This window comes from Oxyura jamaicensis, chromosome 1 (genome assembly GCF_011077185.1).
Source record: "Oxyura jamaicensis isolate SHBP4307 breed ruddy duck chromosome 1, BPBGC_Ojam_1.0, whole genome shotgun sequence".
Classification (NCBI taxonomy): domain Eukaryota; kingdom Metazoa; phylum Chordata; class Aves; order Anseriformes; family Anatidae; genus Oxyura; species Oxyura jamaicensis.
The window spans coordinates 108785866-108806162 of NC_048893.1; the positions used below are offsets into that span (position 1 = coordinate 108785866).

Consider the following 20297-nt stretch of genomic DNA (forward strand, 5'->3'; position numbering starts at 1 on the left):
ATCTAATCACACTTGGCAGACTAAAAACACTGTACAAACAGGTAGGTAGTTACTGTGTCTAAAACTAACTTAAAGTATTACCATTTCTAAACGTATCTTGCCTGTTTCTTTTTCAGGGACCTTACTCAATGTCCCGATGGAGATTTTCACAAGTACTATTGCTTGGCCTGACAGTGGCCAGTTCAGTTCCATAGACCTTCAGAGAAAGAGGTATCACAGTTGCTATTTCCTGGTTATTTCCAGAAACAGAAGCTTGAGGCTTATTTCAGATTTCAGGGCCCAAAGTGCTTTTACCCACATATTTTGAAATTGTTGTTCCAGCATCCTTAATGTAAAGGGATTGATTCACATCTCTCAATCTGCAGGCTGTGTATTTTGACGTCACATTTAAGTGTCGTATCAGAAGTACCTTTGCTTTATAGTGGTCCCGAACCATTCCAAACTCAGATTCGCTTCCCTCTCTTTGTTTTTCCACGAATGCATGGAGTCTTTGGTAAAACTGGGATCACAGTAAGTGCTCGGTGCAGGCAAAAGGGGAACAGCTGAATGGGATGACCAGCTCACAGGTATTCTGTGCCTCAGAATGTGATAAACTCAGTGTTATCCTGAAAGTCCTGGACCTTGTTGAGCTCCACCACCACTCCTCAGTGTGCCAGCCACAGAGCTGCCTTGTCTCTTTGGGAATATGCCCTGAGAGACTGAGGCTTGAACTCTCCGCACTTTAGAAGACCTTTATGTTCCCACATGTCTGCCAGCCCCCATAAGGTCCACATCATTTTGGTACTGAGAACTCATAAGGCTCTCCAAGTGAAAAAGCGGGTCTCTGTCTTTGCTTCCAGATCTTCTGTTAAGCTGCTAAGCCAAATTCTTTGCTTGCATCTCAGTTTGTACCTCATAACTTGGATGCAGGAAGGCTCAGAGAAACACAGTCATTCAATTCTCTTTTTTTCAGAAAAACCTACAAAGCAAAACATTTGATGCCCACAGACTGAGGTTCAATTATATCCCTATCTCCAATATTTGTTTCTTTTCCCTGAACTTTGTGTTGCATTTTGGAATCTGGAAAAGCTCTCATTTTTCTGTAAGAAGTAATCATAAAGTCCTTTGGCAGCTGCTTTTACTTTGCATTGTCTAGTCTGTTTACCTCTATTCAACTACTCGTGTTTTTTGTTTTGTTTTGTTTTGTTTGCTAGGCCTACCTAGACTCTTCCTGTGAAGGACTCACTTTCTCAACAGGATTTAAGCACGGGCTGCAGTTTTGCAGCACCCTCAGCTGACCTTCCTGCTGGCTGTCACAGTTCTCTGGAATGCAGTTTCACCCTTTCTCTTGTGCCAGAGATACTTTTGTCAGAGCCCTCATGGCTCAGAAAACTGGCAGGAAAAAAATAAAAATAAAAAATAAACTGACAAAAGCAGATAGCTTCCTGTTGCATAATACAAGGCCAAAGATGACCAAAATCCTATAAGGAAAGAGAAACAATGCAATGGCAGTCAGCAGGCTCAAGGCTTTAATTATCCTGCAAGAGGAAATATTTTGAGCAGCTTGTTTCCACCTTTATATACTTATGATATTTTCCTTCCTGGTAACAGTTAATTTGTTATTTGGGTGGGAGACAGCCAGGGCACATTCATTTTCTTTTTTTTTTCTTTTTTTTTCTTTTTTTTTTTTTTTTTTCCCCTTAGAACAAATTATTTGAGATCAAATTTCAAATGAATCTTAAGGTGGTGCCAGAACATAATCATCCAGATTGAGGGAACCCACACGTTTTCTTCTGAATGGCTAAAAATGTGAAAGCTCTTTTGATCTTTGTCATAGCATCGAGACAAGGTGCCCTCGACCCTCCTAGTCTGTGCCCAAAGAAGGATGCCTCAGTGGAAAGCTGCTTAAAACAAAATTTTTGAGGGAGCCAAGACAGAGCCCCAAAGTCTAATTAGGATTTTGTTCATCAAGAGCCCAAGAGGTGTTGGCAACTTTCATTCAAAATAGGTGTCTCTTCACAGTGCAACAAACAGCCCGGCAGCAGGCCTGGCTTTTCTTCAGGTGGGAAGCCAGGGATCCTCTCCCAGTCGCTTTAACGTGGGCACTGCCTGGACTTACCCACAAAGCGGTTGCTTATGTTAGGTGTCAGCTCAAAGAAGACAGGAGCTATTTACACACCACTGCTGTGGGATGCTCATGTTTACTAGAGGTGCTCTTAAAGTCATTTCCCAGTGCTGCAAGCCTTCCATTACCTGAAATAATACTTAATATTTGATCAGCTGATGTTCCTCAAATACCCTTTTCAAATAAGAACTCATCTGTTTTAACCTCCCACCCTTGACCCTTGGAAATTCCCACACCAAAACCTGTATCTTCCAAGCAATGCTGTAGCTAAATGTCAGTATTTGAGGAAGTTGTCTTTTGTCCTCCTGCCACCGTGACCTTTTTGTTAGTGCAACTATTTAACATCCACAACACATCCAAGCAACTTAAATTAATGCTCACTTTTCAGGTATAAAGACATGCTGTGTCTTAGAAATAATGCTCTGGCAGATGAGCTTATCCATAGCGGGCGTTTATCTGTCTATACAATCACGTCTCTGTTTTTGCTGGTGATGAAAACTGCTTGAAGTAAGCATGCCATCACTGATTATACTTCCTCTCTGTTTCTAGGAGTCTTTATTTCATCAGAGAGTTACTGTAAATGATTCACTAAAGCTTTTTTTTTTTTTTTTTTTTTTTTTTTGATCAAGGGCAGGAGGTGTTTCTGCTTTTCTTCCTGATCTCTTCTTCTTCCTTTGCACAGGCACAAACAGTATAATCTGAGCCTCATGTACACCTGACTTGCTGCTATGTCTGTGAGAGGGAGAAGACAACCTGCACAGAGCTTAGCAGGGCCAAGCTCCCACTGTAATACATCCTACTAAGTACTCAACAGGCAAAATCTTTTCCTACTTTTTGCCTGATAGTGAATGTTAATTAAAAACAACACTTCCGTGTGCTATCAAAATCAAAACACAAAGTACGACAGAGTCAACTTTCCAATGAAAACTCAAGAACTGGCTAAAAAACAACTGAGGAACTCAAGAACTGGCTTTCCTGGTGTGACATAACTGCCTTAGATCTATTTTTCATTTTAAATTATCTCAGAAGAGCTTAGAGAAGTGTACTGAACGTGTTAATGATCATCAATGATCTTTAAGCCTCGTTTCACATGAGTCAGGCATTCCTGATGGCGTACTGCTGTGGGCGTTCCCTCCAGTCAGAGGCAGATCCTTTCTCAATGGTGGTATTGAGCTAACAAATTCCCAAACTAGCATGTAACTATCTTACTGGCAGGATGGCTGATTTCTGAGAGACGGTGAAGAATATCAAGCTCAGAAAAGAGTTGCAGAGGCTACTTAAGTTGCTGTCTTTGGAAAGATGTGCTCGTGTGCATACCTCATCGTGGTCCTTATCTCAACCCTACTTCTAAAGTCACCAGAACACCAAGTTTGCATGGTCAAATGCAAACCCAAGTATTTCTACGACTTGCTGAGGTCTGAGCAGGGTCCAGGCACGGCTCACAGCTGTGGATGTTCACACCTTCCTGTGGGGTGAAGACTGTTGTACCCAGGATTTCCTTCTGAGAGCAGGAATCACGGCATAAATGCTGTTGGGAGAGCAGACCAGATACAGGTGCTAAAGAACAACTGGTTGGGAAGAGAAGTGTCACATGGGGGGCCAAGGCTTAGGCGGCTGTCCAGGGACAAGAGAGAGAGAATAAATAGATGTTTATCAGCTCCACAGCACCACCCCAAATCACCTCTTTCCATGCATTTGTGAATAGATACGATGCTCATTTGCTCTCTCAGACGCTCAAAGATGGAAGGGAGGGGTGAATATCCCATCACACCCAACAAAAACACAATACAATCGCTATCCCAAATACCAAGATATTAAGAGCATTTCTTTAATCTCGTGATTTGTTTTTAACTTTTGAAGGTGGCCATATTTGATGGCAACACCTGTGCCTTTGCAGGCTGGGAATAAGAGCATGAGGTGATAGAGCCGGATGCCTTTAGCTGTTTGTTGTGCAGAGATGCTTCCTGTTACCTAACCCTTGTGAACAGAAGGGAGCCACAGAAGGCTGAGTCTGTCAGATGCTGGGCACCACAATATTTTTGTTACTCCCACCAGGAGCTGAACTTCTAAAAGAACCAACTTTTTTTGTTTGTTTGTTTGTTTTTTCTGAATTGGAAATGTGCATTTAAAATCTTAAATACCCTTAGGACCCAGATTGCAGATGAGTGTCCAAATCATTCCAACTTTCTCCCACAATTAAGTAAAGCTCCCATAGCAAATTTTGCAGGCTGAGGCTTTGCATCCAAACTGACCACCATCCAGCATGGCTTTCCTACAAGATTTATATATATATTTACATCAGGACAAAGTCAAACAACTTAATTACATTTCCCTTCCAGGAAGAGGCTTAAAAATATTTTTAAACTTCTTCTGCCTGGTTTCCTAACTGAGTCAGCCCTGGTTGTTTGCATTATGGGCCTAGAAGAGGGTGACTGGCGGGATACAGAGAAGGTGGCAGATTTTCCTCTTATATTCCTGTGGTCTCAAAACTGTCCACCTACTACTGCTCACTATCTAATGCATGAGGTGTCCCTGGATCTTAGAATCAATGCGTTTCAACTCTGTATTTCACATGTAAAGGTGAAATGTATTACTTTTTGAGAAATTTCTTATCATTTGTGGATTCATTTTTTTTCAAGATTCTGTGCTGGTAATTTAGCTGCAGGAAAGTAATTGCCTTGATATTGCTTGGCTATCTTCATTGGTGCATTGGTTTCAGCTTCACGAAGGTGGACCCAAACATCCATGCATACTAAACAGCAAGACTGGGATTTTAGGGTAGAAAATTGCTTGCATAGGTGAAATATACCCCAAAGTACTTATTATAAGTAATTATCATGTCAATTTATTGCCATTATGTGCCATAATTAATTTTTTCTACATATAAGACTTCTCAGTGATTTTTTTCTTTTAAGAACTTTTAACTGGCAGGGATATTTTGGAGCTATTTCTCTGCTAGAGTGTACTTTCTTCTCCTTTCACTTTCTCATGTTGATACCTTTGTTGAGGAAAGGGGGCCAGCAAGAAAAATGAATTTATACCTTGCTTTCTGATTTGGCACTAACTTTGCTTTTTGCTCTCTAAACTCAAAGGAAAGAAAGAAACATACATAATTATCTCTGAACTCTTGTACGTTCTACAGATTTCTTGGGTTTATTCTCTCTCTCTCCTCTCTCTTTTTTTTCCTCTTCTAGAGCTCATTGAAAAGATCAGACATTGCTTTGATTCAAATTCTCTCTTTTCTCCATCTTCATTAAACCAATGTTTCTTCTCAATTCACTCCTCTCTCTGTTCAGCTCTACTTAATGTACCACTGATGGTGAAAGCCACCTGTTTCGTTAACCTTTCTTACAAGAAGCACAGCCGGTCATCTTGACGCCCCTCCTAACAGCCATTTAGACTGTAAGAGAGTAATTTCCTTGGGCTTTGACTTAAAGGAAGTTCAAGGTAGCAGAAAGATCAGCTGAAACTAAGTCCAAAGCTTGTAAAGTTGCCTGTCTGGTTTGGCAAAGGGAAAACACACACTTGGTTACGGGATTCCTCCAACAGTTACAGTAAATACAGGTCTTTCAGTGCAAGGGTGGAGGGAAACCCCACTTTACAGTTCACATTTTAAAGTGCTTTTCAATATACGTGACCTTCCTCTCTGAATCAAAATTTCTTTAATGCATGAACTAGAGATGCCGCCAAAATGACCATGCCTTCTGGACATGCTCTGCCCAGCCATTTTGCTCTTTAGGTTTTGGAGTCACAAGCGGCCAATGGCTTTCTCAGCTACCCACTTGGCTCCACGCACCCAGAAACACATTGTGAGTCACACTCATGCTGCGTGACCAAAATTCCTTCGCTGGCTTCAGACATTATTAACAAAGGATCTGCTTCTTCGCACAGGCTGGTCACTGGGGAAATCCAAAAAGCGAAGCTTGTGGAGCAGAGGGTTTCAGTAGAACAGCAGCGCTCAACTGAGAGGTGAGTCACTCTTCCCAGAAGGGTTCAAATGCAGGTCAGGCATGTTCAGAAAAGTGCTTCTGGCTTTTTTTCTTTTTTCTTCCCCTCTTCTCCTCCCTCTCTGTTTATACTCTTGTCTAGCCATTAGCATTCCTGTCAGTGTTAAAAACCTTCAGCTGAGACTCCGGCCCTTTTTACAGCTGTACCATGAAAGAGCAGGGCCTTTGCCCCGAAAACTTGCACTATGAGCAGGCCGTACATGGGGAAGGGAAAGGCAGGAATCTTTTTCGATCGAGGAAGAACTGAACAGCGAAGAATGAAGTGATTCATCCAAGGTTACTTGGAAACCAAAGCTGTTGAAACCAAAGCCGCTCAGCCTTATCTAGTGCTTTGCTGCTCTTGCCTGTTTACCTTTTGCTGGAACTAGGATGCCTGTGGTGTCAACCTCGCTGCCTTTAGGCAGCCGAACGCCACTTTTATCAATACCTTCTGAGAATGAAGGAAGTTTCAAGTGCCCTAACTCTGTGTGGTTTCCTTTGGTGGCAGTCCTGCTGGTCACAGTTCTCAATCTGGCACTAACAAAACATTTCTTTCCTCTTTGAAACGTGTAAAAGAGAGAGTATTGGCTTCGTTCAGGGGATGCAAGGAGTGCTCCTCCACTTTATTGTGCTTTTAAACTGAAGTGCAGTGCTGAGGGTCTTGAAGACAATGGATCCCTACCTACCTGGTGAATTATTTACAAATAATGGTTGTTCTGTTAGAGTAGCAGCCATCTGGGGGGAACGCTGCCTCCTGCTATCGCCTTCTGGTTTTTGAATCACGATACTGTAATCAATAACATCGGCTAAAGGCGTGCGGTTAGACTTAACCACGTGTCGGTGTTTATGCCAGAAAGAGACGGAGAAAGCTGAGGAACTTTAACCACTTCGTGCGAGATTTTCTCACGTCAACCGCACGCAGTAGGCAGGCACGCAGGGCTGTGTGCCTCTGAGGGCGCCCGTACCGCATGTGGTCGGGGCTGCGAGCCGCTGTGGACACGAGGGCGCTGGGGAACGAGGGAGGGAGGAAGGAGGGAAGAAAGGAAAAAAGGGATGGAGGAAGGGAGGGAGAAAGGAAAGAGGGAGGGAAGCAGGGAGGGAGGAAAGGAGGACAAAGAAATCAAGGACGAATGCTCGCTAGCCCGCACGTCCCGCCAGCCCCACTTCCAGGCCGGGGCCGCCCCAGGCGGGGCCGCAGCAGGGACCCGCCTCGCCGGGGGCGGAGGAGGAGGAGCGGGGCCGGGGCGGTGGCTGCGGTTCGGCCCCCCCGTGTTCTCCCGGGCTCCCCCCCGGCAGCCAGCGGCGGGTGCGAGGCGGCCCCGCCAGGGTTGGCCGCGGCCGGCCCCGCTCCTCGGGGATCGCGCTGCCGCCAAGGGGCGAGCGGGGCCGGCGCGACGCCACCCCGGGGCCGGGCCATGCCGTGGCGGGCGCTGCTCCTCTCCTTCCTCCTTCTCCTTCTCCTCCTCGGCCTGGCCCAGGCTTCGGGCGAAGGTGCGTGCGGCTGGCTGCCTCCGGGCAGCGGGCTCCCGGCTCGGGGAGGGCGGTGGGGCGCGCGGGGAGGGGACCGGGACAGGCCGGGAGGGGGCTCCGGGGGGAAGCCGGGCATGCCGCGGGGAGCGGCCCCGGCCGCGGTGGGTGAGGCGGGACCTGGCCCGGAGCCGGAATGCTAACTGATGGGGGACCCTAAGAGTCCTATTTGAGACCCTAAGTATCAGGGATGCTGTTTGGGTCGTGTATCGGGTGTCCTGTTTGGCTCAGCCAACATGGGAGGCTTTCCCTGTCCGAGTAGAGCCCGAACTAAGAGCCAGCCTTCTGTACGTGTCCCTGCAAGCATGCAAGAGCAGCTGTGGCACGTCTGGCTGATGTGTGTGTGCTGTGGGGTCGTTGCTCCGCTACCCAGGCACCTCCGTGCCCGCTCCTGCTCTCCCCAGATTGCTGAGGCACAGACGGTTTCGCAGGGAGCTGCTGTGGTGCTTGGTCAGCACAGGGCCTCCTCCCCGTCTCACTGTGGTGCGTTTCTCCTGTAGAGAAGGGGGAGGCTGTGCCTTAAAATCTGACCAGAAACAACAGCCAGCTGCTGTCACACAGCCCCATTTGGCCACATGCTTCTGTTAGTCATCTTTTACAGGCTTTGGTGCCTGTCTGGCAATGTGAGAAGCCAGTTCAATAAGCTGCAACAGCTGAAGTCCAGTGGGGGGGGGGGGGCGGGGAAGGCCTACTTCCTTCTTTGCCAAAATGATGTGTCCCGAGGCTGTTGCAGGGGAAGGGTTCAAAAGCCATTCAGGAGCAGGCACAGAGGCTGTGAAACCAGCAGCTAGGCCAGGCTGGCCTGGTTTCACTCACCATAACTTGTGGCTTCACACTCAGCTATGTGAAGGCTTTGACTTGCGGCTTGAAGAGTCGAGAAGCATCGGTATCAGGAAGAAAGAGTCTGAGGCTTGTTTGGCAGGTGCTTTAAAAGAAGCTGCTCTGTGAGACCACCTGTGAGGCAGGGAGGAGGACAGGGCACTTCTGCCCTTCTCTGGATAAGGTAGTTTGTGTTTGGGGCGTGTTTCCAGGATGCTTGCATACATAGGTGCTTTCTTCTGAAGTGTGTGCTCTGTTACCTTGGTAGTACAAACTGGTGATCTTTAAGATGTTCAGGAATTTAAGTAACTTGCCAAGTTGAGATAGCAAATTGAAATGTGAATGTGGTCCCTCGGTGTGCTACAGAACCAGTTCCTAGGTGCAGCAGTAAGTGCGTGGTGGCACATGGCAGCTGGTGTTCAACTACAAAGCCATAGATTTGTTTCTTTTTCCAGTATTCTTGAAGCTGGTAGGGGAAAAAATCCATTTCTGAGTGCTATTATAAGGCAAGGTAATGAGTGTGCAGTCCTGATAGCAGAGAAAATGAACCAGCTGCCCTCATCCTTCATTACTCTTTTTTATTTTAAGAGGGAGAGAAAAATTCTAATACTTGTGTTTTGATCCAGCAACCTTCTTGAATTTTGTAAAGTTAGTTTGTATCGGATGTCTGACAGTGCAGATTGCTGATGGTGTGAGATACCTTCCCACATGCCAGACCAGCAGTGACAGAACCTCTATGACTAGAAAGTGAAAACTTTTCTTGAATGAAAGATTCCAAGTAGCTTTTAAAATACTTGAGAGATGAATAGCTTATGTAGCATTTCTAACTCTAACTTTAAAGAATCTTAAGTAAAGAATCTACAGTTTACAAAGCTGTACGGTGCCTCTGCAATGTCATGTAATGTGTGTTTACTTAAGAGCACTTCACAAAAGCTGCGGCTAAGAAACTCGTAAAATACCCAATTAAAACTTTGAGCATAACCAGTTATTTCATATTTGGGACTTGGGGCTTAATGCACAACTTTATGAAGATTTGTGTGGTTTCTGTCCTGTGTGTGAAGGATGTTAAGATGCTGGCGTTACGCCTCCTCTGAAAGGTAGCATTGTCAGCAGAAGCGACAAAATCAGATGTGGAAATAAAAATGAAAAGCTATTCCAATATTCCCACAGAAGGCTGGGCCAGAATTTACCATGAATGCTTGATCTTCGGGTCTTATTTATGTATAAATAAATTAATTGTATCTTAGGATAATATTGTCTTGAGAGCAACAACAACAAAAGAAAACCTTACCACATGAGCTATTGTGTCATGTCATGGCTGTCTTTGAGCTTTGGACCTGTAGGCCCGATGTGCCTCATGGAGTAAGTGATCGCTACGTCAACCAGTACGAGCCAGGTGTGGAAGGAGAGCCTTTTTCCCTTGAGGAAAGGCAGGCTGTGAAGGTGCTCATCTCCCTCCTGAGGGCTTTCAGGACTGCCTGCACAAAGTCCCGAGCACCTGGGCTGGTGGCAGGGGGCTGGCCGCAGACCCCACGTGCCCCTTCCCACCTGAGCCACAGCAGTTCTGTGATTCATGGTGTGAGGTTTTTCTGGTTGTAAGACGCTTGCTAACCGCATTTTCATCTCTTCTTCAGCTCGGCCTACTTGCTGGGTAATAATCTTGGCCTCGTTTGGCTCTCCCAGCTCCTTATCACCACTCCCTTTGCCTTTCGGTGGCTTTGCTTTGCAGATATGCCAGCTATCGGCTCCCACCAGTTGCCTTTTTTACACCCCCGGCTCCATGCCTGGCCTTTGGCAGCGCCAAGCAGACGGCAGCTTCCTCCGCCCTGCTTGGGGTGGCAGGGGGGTGCCTGCTCCCTGTACTGGAGGACAGCCATTTGCTTTCAACTTCTGTGTCGTTCACTTCCTGACAAGCTGCCTGAGAGCACTTCAGGTCTTATATCAGTCCCCGGAGCATACAATGTGACCAAATTTGGCTGGTTGTGTTCCTACTAGTGGAAGGTGCACCTCTAACAGAGGTTTCTGTCCTTACCTGTGGTGTGACACCTATTTCAAAACTGACAAAACTTGAGGCTCCCAAATAGAACGAGTGCAACCCTAACCCCATATGGAGTTGTGAATATTTAAGTAGGGGAAGAAACTTTTTCTTCTGCCACTGGAAAAGTTTGCTGGAAAGCTTCAGTGAAGCAACCTTGTCATTTTCAAACAAGGTAGCAAGAGGCAGATGATCCAGGAAAATGTGGTCTGAGTTGGTAACACAGTAGCTTTGAGAGACAACTGAAATAGTGACGAGAAGTGACTGCGGACCCTAAGTTATAGTTTCCTGGGGGAGTTGGGTAGGGCTAATTCTTTGGTATTGGACTTGATACTTCCTGTGCTATATTCCATATGGAATAAATCAGTTGCAATTCAGTGCTTTGTGGATAGCAGGGACTTAAATGTACTAGTGCACTTAGAAATGGAATGAGAAGAAGTGGTTTTGCCTGCAAATCAGCTAAAATGTAACATGCGGCGATGGAACTTGGAGACTAAAAGTTAGTTACTGTGTACTTGAACGTTTTAATAATTACTTTTATTTCTTTTCTTGTTTTAGAATCTTCTCCACGTTTACCGGCACCAAAGGATGTAAAGGTTTATTCCTATAACTACCGTAGCGCGCTGAGGTGGTCTCCTGTTAAAGTAGATAGAGGCGTGGTGTTATATACAGCCCATTTTAAAACGTAAGTAAATAGTTCTAAAAACCAACCAAACTGATCTTGCTCTAATCCAGTAACACAATTAGTTTTTAAAAAGTTGCTAAAAACAAATAAGCATAGGAATGAACGAATGAGTTATTACAGATGTTTTACATATATCTGAAAGCATCTTCTGAAGTCTGAGAATCTCTTAGCCTCTGATGTTTCCACTAAATTGAGTAAAGATTGAATACCTGAAGAGCACCCAGCAAAGTTGCACGTTTTCCCCTGTCATTCTCCCTCACTAATTTTAGTTCTTCTGATACTGAAGAGGTGCAGGTGCTGAAAGGGCTGTAGGATAAATGCTTGTGAAAGCAGTAGTTTTGTTACGTATCCTTTTGTTACAGAAGTCTTCCAGGCGGGAGGGATTGTATTTTAGAGCTCTGCTAGTTGCACTGTTCTTTATTTATCCTTTGGTTTGTGTTGCAGAGGGGCCTTTAACCAGTGGGATGAGATGAACTGCACCCGTATCACCCAGACTGAGTGCAGTTTTCCCCTGTCCCTTAATGAGCGTCTCTGGACTTTTGTTTTCCGTGTGAGGTCTGAGCTGGGGCAAATGACTTCTGACTGGGTGGAAACGAATCCATTTGTGGCAGACAGAGACAGTAAGTGTCATTTATGACTTCAATAGGTCTCTCAAAGGAGACTTGTGCCATCTGTTCTGGAATTTTTTTTACTCTATTATGTACAAGAGCTAAGTGAGAGAACTGTAGGTGCTCAGTTAGCAAAGCCTTCAGAAAATCTCAGTATATTACAAGGAATTTGAACATCAATTCCTCTACAGTGGTGTTAGCAGTGCATTCCTTCAGCAGATATGGAAAGAGAAACCTGTTACTGATGAGTTTCCTTGCATGGCCTTAACAACAAATACGACCTTTATTATGTTAGAGAACAAAGGCCTTGCCTTGCTGTGATTGGTTTCAGGATTCAGAGAAGATAAATGTTGAGTTTAAAAAAAAAAAAAACCCTCTGAAATATTAACAAAGCTGTGGAACAGTCTTTAGGCTGCATTTTCCTGTATGCTGTGATGAGTAATGGTGCTCCATACTGGGAAGAGTCTGATACTTTCCCTGGTAATGAAGAGCACGGGGGTGGGGAACTGCCTGAGTCCTGACTGAAGAGTACAGCTGATGCATCTGTAGGATCGTTTGTGTAGGGGGAGGGTGGTATCTTTGGGGAGTTAGGAAGGCTAATGGGAATACAGGACAAAGGGGTGGCTTAGTGTGGGGAGATGGCTGTGTGTCTGGTCCTTGGGGGAGTATGACAGATACTATCTGGTCATTTGTGTGTGACCGGCCTTGGGATCAGTTCCCAGACACCAAGGCTGGGGGCCGTTCTGTTCCTTTACGGTTTGGATTGGTCCCACTTGAGACAGCAGTAATGGGAATTTGTGAGAGCACGCACTGAGGCGTTTGCAGTTCTACAGAACCAGGAAGTAGAAAGAAACTGAAATGTCTGTACCAATGTAAAGATCACGGAGGCCAATCTTCTCCAAAGTATCAGTGAACAGAGACCTTTTTTCGAGGTAAAACATGCAGTAATTTCATGCAAGGATTCATTTTTATTAATAGTTTCCCCTATCTAATGTGCAAGCAGCCAATTATTTTAATATATGCCCAAGTGTTTTATTTTGAGATCATGGAGTGCTTTACAAATGCTGATAAACTTAACCAATGAAAGACATCAAGATACAAAGGATAAATGACTAGTGACCATACATAGCCTGTGATTGCACAAGTCTCTTGTCTTAGGAATGATAATGCTTTGTAAAGTATTTTCATGATTTAGACCTCAGAGTACCTCCAAACTTCCAATCTGTTGACCCCTCCAAACAACGTGCTTTTAAAGAACATGGAATATGTGGTTTAACTGGCTATTTGAATTTAAAAAAAGTGTATCATCATTAACTACAGGTAGATTCAGATTCACACTAGTGAAGATTTACTTAATTTCCAGGGAAAGTTACCTAGAAAATTTATTATTTATTTTCTACATTGCGTTTGTAATACAAGATTTCTTAAACACATTAAGTAGATGAGAAAATGTTCCCTTTGTTGAGGAAAAAGCTGCTGATACCTGGTGTATTTGCTGAGCATAAGAGTATCTAAGTCAAGCTGGACATGCTATGATGAGCTGTTCAGCGTCCCAGAGGTTCACTGCTCTCTCTCTGTTTTCAGCTACCATAGGGCCCCCTGCAGTGAACAGCGTGATTGTAAGCTCTGACTCACTGCTCATTAGTGTCTCACCGCCTTTCGAATCCCAAGAAGGTACTGTCTGGTATCATGTGTCCTACTGGGAGAATGCAACGACTACTACTAAAAAAGTAAGAATTCCATCTAATTTATCTTGTTCTTAATGGCTCTGTGACTACGAGATAAGTCAGCATCTGTTGGCAAAACAGCAGAAATGGAGGAAGAAACCAAATGTGTGTGTTGTCTTTTTTTTTTTCCCTCTAATAGCAAAGGCCACCATTTGGTGGTTTGAAAATGAGTTAGTCTGGTCTTGGCACAAGCATTACACGTGTTAACAAAACTTTCAGGAAACATCTGTTTTTTGTTTCCTCCGTATGAAATCAAGGTTAAATTGCATTGCTGTTCAAATAAGAGATCCACAAAGTGTCAAAGGTGGCTTAAAAAATGGCATTTAGATTCCAAAGTTTACTTAAGCGTTTTGGAAAAACCTAGAGTATACTTCCTCCTTTCCTGTGCTGGGCTTGCTTGTGCTGTTGGCTTCAGTATCAGGTTGCTTTGGCCTGGTGTTGCCTGTCCTGCTAGGGCAGAGAAAGACAGATTTATTAGAAACGTGTCGGACACAGCTGGGATGAGCTGTCCCTGTTCATACTGAGACTTAAGAGGGTTTGATATATTTCATTGTGTGCCTATGCTACTGCCTTTTTTTTTTCTTTTAAATAAAAATAAAAAAGGAAGAAGAATTTAAAAAATGACATTCTCAAGTCCAATGCTTGAAAAGCAGAAGCAGAAAACATTTTTTTAAACCTTGTGCATCAAAGGCCTTGCTAAATCTGAAACGCCTCCACTTCCTTCCTTCCTTGCACAAGCATGTATTTTTTCATACATGTATAAAATACTTTTGTGTTTGATATTCGGATAAGATGTCACTCTTGTTTGATAATTCAGGCTTTACTGAGGTCCTTATTCCAGCCCCTCGTAGGTTAAAAATTCACAAAAGATTGGCCTTGTTAGGGCTCTGGAGGTTTTGCGCTGTCCATCAGCTGTTTTTCTCAGCACTAGAAGGAGCTGAGATGGCTGAAGCTCTGCACTGAAGTGCACTTCTGCCAGCTTCCTCCAACGCTGGAGACATTTCTCATGGCTTGCTTTTCCTTCCCCCTTGCTATGTTACATTCACTGCTGGAGGTGTCACAGAAGCTGCATGAAGGCATCCAGTAGTGTTTTGTGAATAAAGTGAGACTTCGCATCAGTTTCCGTGCCTTTGCTGCTCATACCCTTGTAGATGGTTTTACATGGTCAGGCTTTATTTCATTTAAAAATAATAAAATTTCAAACACGGCAAAGTAGGAAAGTTTGAAATATATTTCACTCATTCTCTTGAAATGTTAAGGAAAGATAAATAATGAAAAAAAATGTTTTTGAATGGTAAATATGGGGAGGAGAATTGCATTGAAGGCTGATTTTTATAGTAACACCTCTATTTTTCTCTCGTCTCTTAAACAGGAGATGCAGGTGAATAATGCACTATTCAAAATCGAAAACCTAAAGCAAATGACACTTTATTGTTTTACAATTGAAATAGAATTGGCCAGGAATTTACATGACCGGATCCCTGGACTGCAGAGAATCCCGGAGTGTTACAGAACTCCAATGAGTGGTATAAGTCTGTTTTCATTACTTTTCTTATGTAATGGGGATGGGTGTAGGACATGAGCCTTAGCTGCTGTAACTTGGTCGGTTACGTACCCGTATTTGTCAGGTGTGTTAACAGGGCACCACTGATGCTAATTCATAGTCGTCATTAATGGCAAATTAATAAGGAATTTTTCAGTCACTAGTTGAGGGTCTTTGTTATACTCTTCCCCTTGTCCTTTTCTTTTATAAAAACTGTTATGGGCATTATTTCCAGAAATATAATGTAAAAAGAAAACACAAATACTTGGTCATTAGAGGACATGGTTGATGAAGGAGATGGTGTTACTCATGCAAATCCTCACCCTCAGCCACTGCCTCCTGCAGGACAGGAACATCTCCCTCCTCTTTGACCATATTTCTTCGACATTTTGACATTTTTTGGTACAAAATATAAAATAGGGCAAGGGAAAGAGGAGGCATCTGTAAAGTAACAGCATTTGTCCCTCTCTTGAATCCTTCTGCGTGACCTCCAACACCCAGACTTAGCACAGCTTCAGCGTGCTTCAAATGCACGGGTAGATGTGTTGGTGAAACCTGCTCATCCTCCCTCGCAGTATTGACCTACAGTACTTGATCACAAGCCCCCAAGCTGGATGTTGGAGGCAGTGGTGCTTGCCTGTTCTAAAGGAAAAGCCCCCGGGCATTAATGGTGCCCTGCGGACAAACTGGGGCTGGAAGCAGGGCAGGCTGCGTTCCCTGCCGGCCCTCTGCCCGCTAGAGGTGATTCCCTCTCGGCGCTTGCCCTGCTAGCATGGCATGTGGGAGCTTGCCTTGGGCTGCGTGGGTGAGGGGAGGCAGCTGGTGATTTCTGGAACCACAAAAGAAGCTAATAAGGTGTTTGGAGTGCATCCACACAGCAGGGCTGTGACCTTAACCTGGGAAATCGTAGCTTCATTGCCATGGATAGTAAATTTCAGCTTGCTGTGTGTTGCTTTAGGTGTGATGTTGTACAAGTAAGAACCAACCTTGTTTTCTTTTTCAGAGACAACCAGAGATGCATATATTATAACAACATTTACGTTGGTCGGTCTTTTTTTAATTCTCATAATAATCGGTTTGTTTTTTCTATGGAGACACCACAAAACAATCAAGTATTTGTGTCAGCCACCTTTAAAAATCCCATCACACATTGAAGAGGTATGTGTAGACGTTTTATTTTTCTTCCCCCTCTCACCCCTTCCTGCAAAAGACAGTGGTGATCTTAGAGCAAACATGAATGAAGCTAGTTGTTGCAGAACAGAAATAGATCTAAGCGATTGCTGATTTAGTGTAAACTGTTTGCTCTTGTGTGGTCTCCCAGCTTATTCCTCTTCTACTCATCTGCGTTATTTTCTTTTCTGTACTAAGATACAGATACTGCTATAATCCTGTTACAAAACTGGAGTAAGGTTCTCTTCCTTGTCTACATCTTTTCCACCCTTTTCTTTGCTTGTCTAATTCACCTCGCCTGAATCAGTTGCTCACTGTAGGCAAAAAGCTTTTGTGTGCTGTAGAACATGTGTAGGACCTAGGTCCCTGATTAGAAATGAAATACAAAAAAGTTGACACTGTATAAACAACAACAACAACAAAGTGGATCACTTTAATAGCAACTACTGACTTGAAGACTAATGGCTGCCTGGGGAAGTGTTCTTGGCTTTTATTTTTTCTCTGTTTTATGCAGTACTCAGCTAAAAAATATCCCAGGACTTCTTTCTCATTGCAGCTCACACATTTCTGTACTAAACAAGGTTGTTTCAGTCCTGATCTTCTTCCTCTTTTTTTTAAATATGAAGTACTCTTTTAAATCAAGAACTGTGCTTAAAGTTCTTGTTTAGCTTATGTTCTTCTGTGTTTGTATTTGCTTGCTCTCTGAGGTGCATTTACTTGTGTGTATCTCTGTGCCACAGCAGTCCATTGTACAATGTTTGTTCTTTGACTGTGGAGCTGTTTTTCCAGTTTTTTTTAGAAAAATGGGTAAATGAATCTGGACTTCTGCAGAGCAGATCACTTTCTCTCCTCATGCATTTGTGGGGGCTCTGTGAAGACAGCTATATTGCGTATCACGCAAAGCAAAGGTTTTTGCATAACAAGCCAGCAAATTCCTAAACCTTTATTTCTAAAAGGAATCAACCAGCCTGGGGCTTCTCCTCTTAAAACACTTTCCTTTAGTACAAAATAATTATTTTAGGGCAGTTTCATATGCACTCTTACAGGCTTTCAGAAAAATCACATGCTTCTTTTGCAGAAGTTTCTGAACTTTCAGCATCAGACTTAAAGGGAGCACTTCTACCACAGAAAGTACTTTACATAGGAAGGCCAAACCGAGGTTCCTTTATGTCTTGAATTTGTTAAAATGTATGTATTGGAAGTTCCCGTATAAAACATTTGTTTTTAATACATCTGAAAAAATAATCCTGTTGCTTATTATCCTTGCCACAAAAGTGGTGCCCTAATTGGAACTAGGGTTAATTCTGTCCAATGACAGAGATGATTTGAGCTGCAGTCCTGTCTCAGCCAGATTATAGCATCTGCTACAGTATGCAACAAGCTTCTGTGTAACACTACATGCTACATCAGTCTTTTGAGAATGTGAAGGTTATTTTAATTTTTTTAACCAATGACAGACTCAGTCCATGAGGTGGTAGGTGGCTCTACTTTCTCTTGAAACACAAGATCAATTTAGTAATAAGGAGAGTACATAGGGGTAACAAGGAACAAAGCATTTTCTCTGGACTCCATTTTTTTTTTCCCCTAGTCTTCCTTTCTTTGATTAAAAATTCCATATATTCATTGTAAAGCTGACTATTTACTTTTTCCTTTGACATCCCCTCTGCCCCCTTCCCTCCAAAATTCACTGCAAGGGAGAAATTACACTAGAGTTTTCTGGTAACAATAAAAGGTGCAGATCTGACTTGTTTCACGCTGAACAAAGCAGAATCTTCTCTCTCATTTGCCCTGTCAGTGCTTCAGACGAGCCATTAGTTGGTAGGTTCCTGCAGTTGTTCCCAGCGGTGTAATTAAAAAAGATCTTTTCTTCTGTGCTTTGTTCTTAACTAGTAGGAGTTTGCTTGAACTGACAAGAATATTATCCTAAGATAAGTTTATCAAAAATTATGAAGTGAGGGGCTGCTTTAACTTGCTTCAATGTTTGACTTATTTTGTTCTGAAAAGAAATGACACATCTTTATCCTTATTCACCATAGCCTAAAGGAAATCCAGAATAAAATACACATTTAGCAGCTGTGTTTGAATTCTCGTCTGCAACAACTTGCCTGTAGCTGGTAGCACGTGCTCTGTCTCTAACTTCCAACATACCTGTTCTGTGGATAAATCTCTAAACTGTTGTTTCTTTTTTTTTTTTAGTATTTGAGAGACCCTAGCATGCCTCATTTAGAAGCACTGGAGAATTACCACGAGGAAGCTCCGCACGATTCTCTCTGTGTTTTGTATTTTGAAGAAGGAAGGGAAGCATATGATGACACTCTGGATGGTAACACTCGTTCACACAGCAACTCCGGTGAATGTGAAGTAACTTAAGCGGTACCCCAGTGAGAATGCCTGTTTCCAGCCATTGCAGAGGCTCCTGCTTGTGCGTGGTGCTGTGCAGCTCCACGCAGGACAGACAAGGAGCCCTAAACAACACGTGGCCATGGGCAAAGCCTGAGCAAGACTTTGCTTCCTGAGAATAATATGGAACCTGAGCCTTTTTAAAAACGTTTTCTGCTGTGCTACAACAACATTCTGTCTGCCAAAGAGACTGAAAAGGTGGAAGTTGAAGGGAAGTGAACACTAAATTGCTTTCAGACGGATAGTTATGGCTGTATCATCATTCCCCCGCCCCCCCTTGAAGCAAATACTGAGAAATAATGGCACTTTAGGGCAGGGCCTAGTATAACCTGGACTGTGTTACAGAGAGAGTAATTGCACCATGAATTACTTCTACTGGGGTTTTTGTTTTGTTCTTATTTGTGAAGTCTGTGTTGCCACTTAAAGTGTATTAAATCCACCCCCTATGCTTTCCTGAGTCATTGTAAATACAGGAAGTCTGTGACTGCTGCTTCCCTCCAGGTAAAAAGGGCAGTCTAAGAGGAACCTTGACTGTACTTTACCGTCTTCATCATCAACCTGAGGAAAGAACTGCTATGATAAAGGCAAGGGATGATAGTTCACTCCTCACCCTTGGATCTGTGCCTTAACGTTCCTGGGAAGCATTAATCATTTCCTGCTGTGAGCCGATCACACCCTGCACAGGGAAACAAGCTTTAAAATACACATTTCTCAGCATCTCTATAAAAGCATCAGTAATGGTTAGACACTAAGAAATATTTTGTTGACTAGCAGACTAGTCCTGCGAGTCACAGGGTGACTGAGGGATCTGTTTTGATGCCCCCAAGGCAGAAGCAAGACCACAAATTAAGCCATACATAACAATCCTGTGGGGGTTTAGAAGGTGCCTAATAAGGGCCAAAGACAAAGTTAACCACTTCTATACTAAAAAAGATTGGTTTTATCTCACAAAAGCCGTTTGATTTTTTGATACAACTTATTTTTAGAAAAATGAAATAAAATAAATTTGCTTGGTTGCTCGCAAGTGACTTCCCCAGGATCCTTAGAGCTGTTAATGGAGCCAGGCACTGCCACAGCTGTAGGTATCTGGGCTGCTGCTGTCCCACCCCTTCTGGGAACACACAAGACTAGTGACAAAAATCAGTCACAGTTTGCAGAAGCTGCCTCAGTCCATTTCCTGGAAGAAATGCTCTAATGCCTTGTGATTAGTCACTGTGCCAAGACAAGGGAATTATCTGAAGGCTTAGCTTCAAGTCTGGTAAGAACAAATAAAGACCCACAGGCTCCCCAAAAGAACAACCTATACGCATAATGCAGGACATAAATAAGAAGGCAATTGGAGGATCTTATATGAGTACAAAATACAACCTGGTGAATAAGCTTTACTACACAAACTATGTACTAAATTTTTGTTAGAGATGGTTATTTAATATTTCTTATAGAAATAGGCCAGTGGGGGGGGGGGGGGACGACTTTTGTTAGGGGTAACTCAAGTAGCTTCACAATTGCAGCTGGTCAAGACATAACCTAAACTGAGTAATCACTATTCATCTTGGACTCTGCTGAACTACCTGCAGTGTAAACATGAACCTGAAGTTAGTCTGATTAATGCCTGCATAATTCTTACACAACAGCTGTTCTGAGAGTTCTTCCCTGCTGTCTCTTTTCTCCTCTCAGCAGCTAAAGAGAGCAT

The 20297-nt window shown here is 43.5% G+C and overlaps 1 protein-coding gene and 1 long non-coding RNA gene across 2 annotated transcripts; both read left to right on the forward strand.

Moving 5' to 3' along the window:
• The first annotated feature begins 3373 nt into the window (after window positions 1-3373).
• Window positions 3374-20193, forward strand: LOC118160727. Its single transcript, XR_004747647.1, has 3 exons — window positions 3374-3385; window positions 3527-3530; window positions 19651-20193. It is a non-coding gene; the product is annotated as an uncharacterized LOC118160727 (long non-coding RNA).
• On the forward strand, window positions 7402-19324 carry IFNGR2 (interferon gamma receptor 2). Its single transcript, XM_035315666.1, has 7 exons — window positions 7402-7581; window positions 11030-11156; window positions 11601-11776; window positions 13349-13494; window positions 14864-15017; window positions 16038-16192; window positions 18401-19324. Exons 1-7 carry the CDS (start codon window positions 7506-7508, stop codon window positions 18572-18574), a joined length of 1008 nt encoding a protein of 335 aa, XP_035171557.1. The 5' UTR covers window positions 7402-7505; the 3' UTR covers window positions 18575-19324.
• Window positions 20194-20297: the final 104 nt, after the last annotated feature.

Coding starts and splice junctions, on each gene's coding strand:
- IFNGR2 (XM_035315666.1), top strand. CDS start 7,506: ATGCCGTGGCGGGCGCTGCTCCTCTCCTTCCTCCTTCTCCTTCTCCTC. Junction 15,018..16,037: donor TTACAGAACTCCAATGAGTG/GTATAAGTCTGT, acceptor TTTCTTTTTCAG/AGACAACCAGAGATGCATAT. Junction 16,193..18,400: donor TCCCATCACACATTGAAGAG/GTATGTGTAGAC, acceptor TTTTTTTTTTAG/TATTTGAGAGACCCTAGCAT.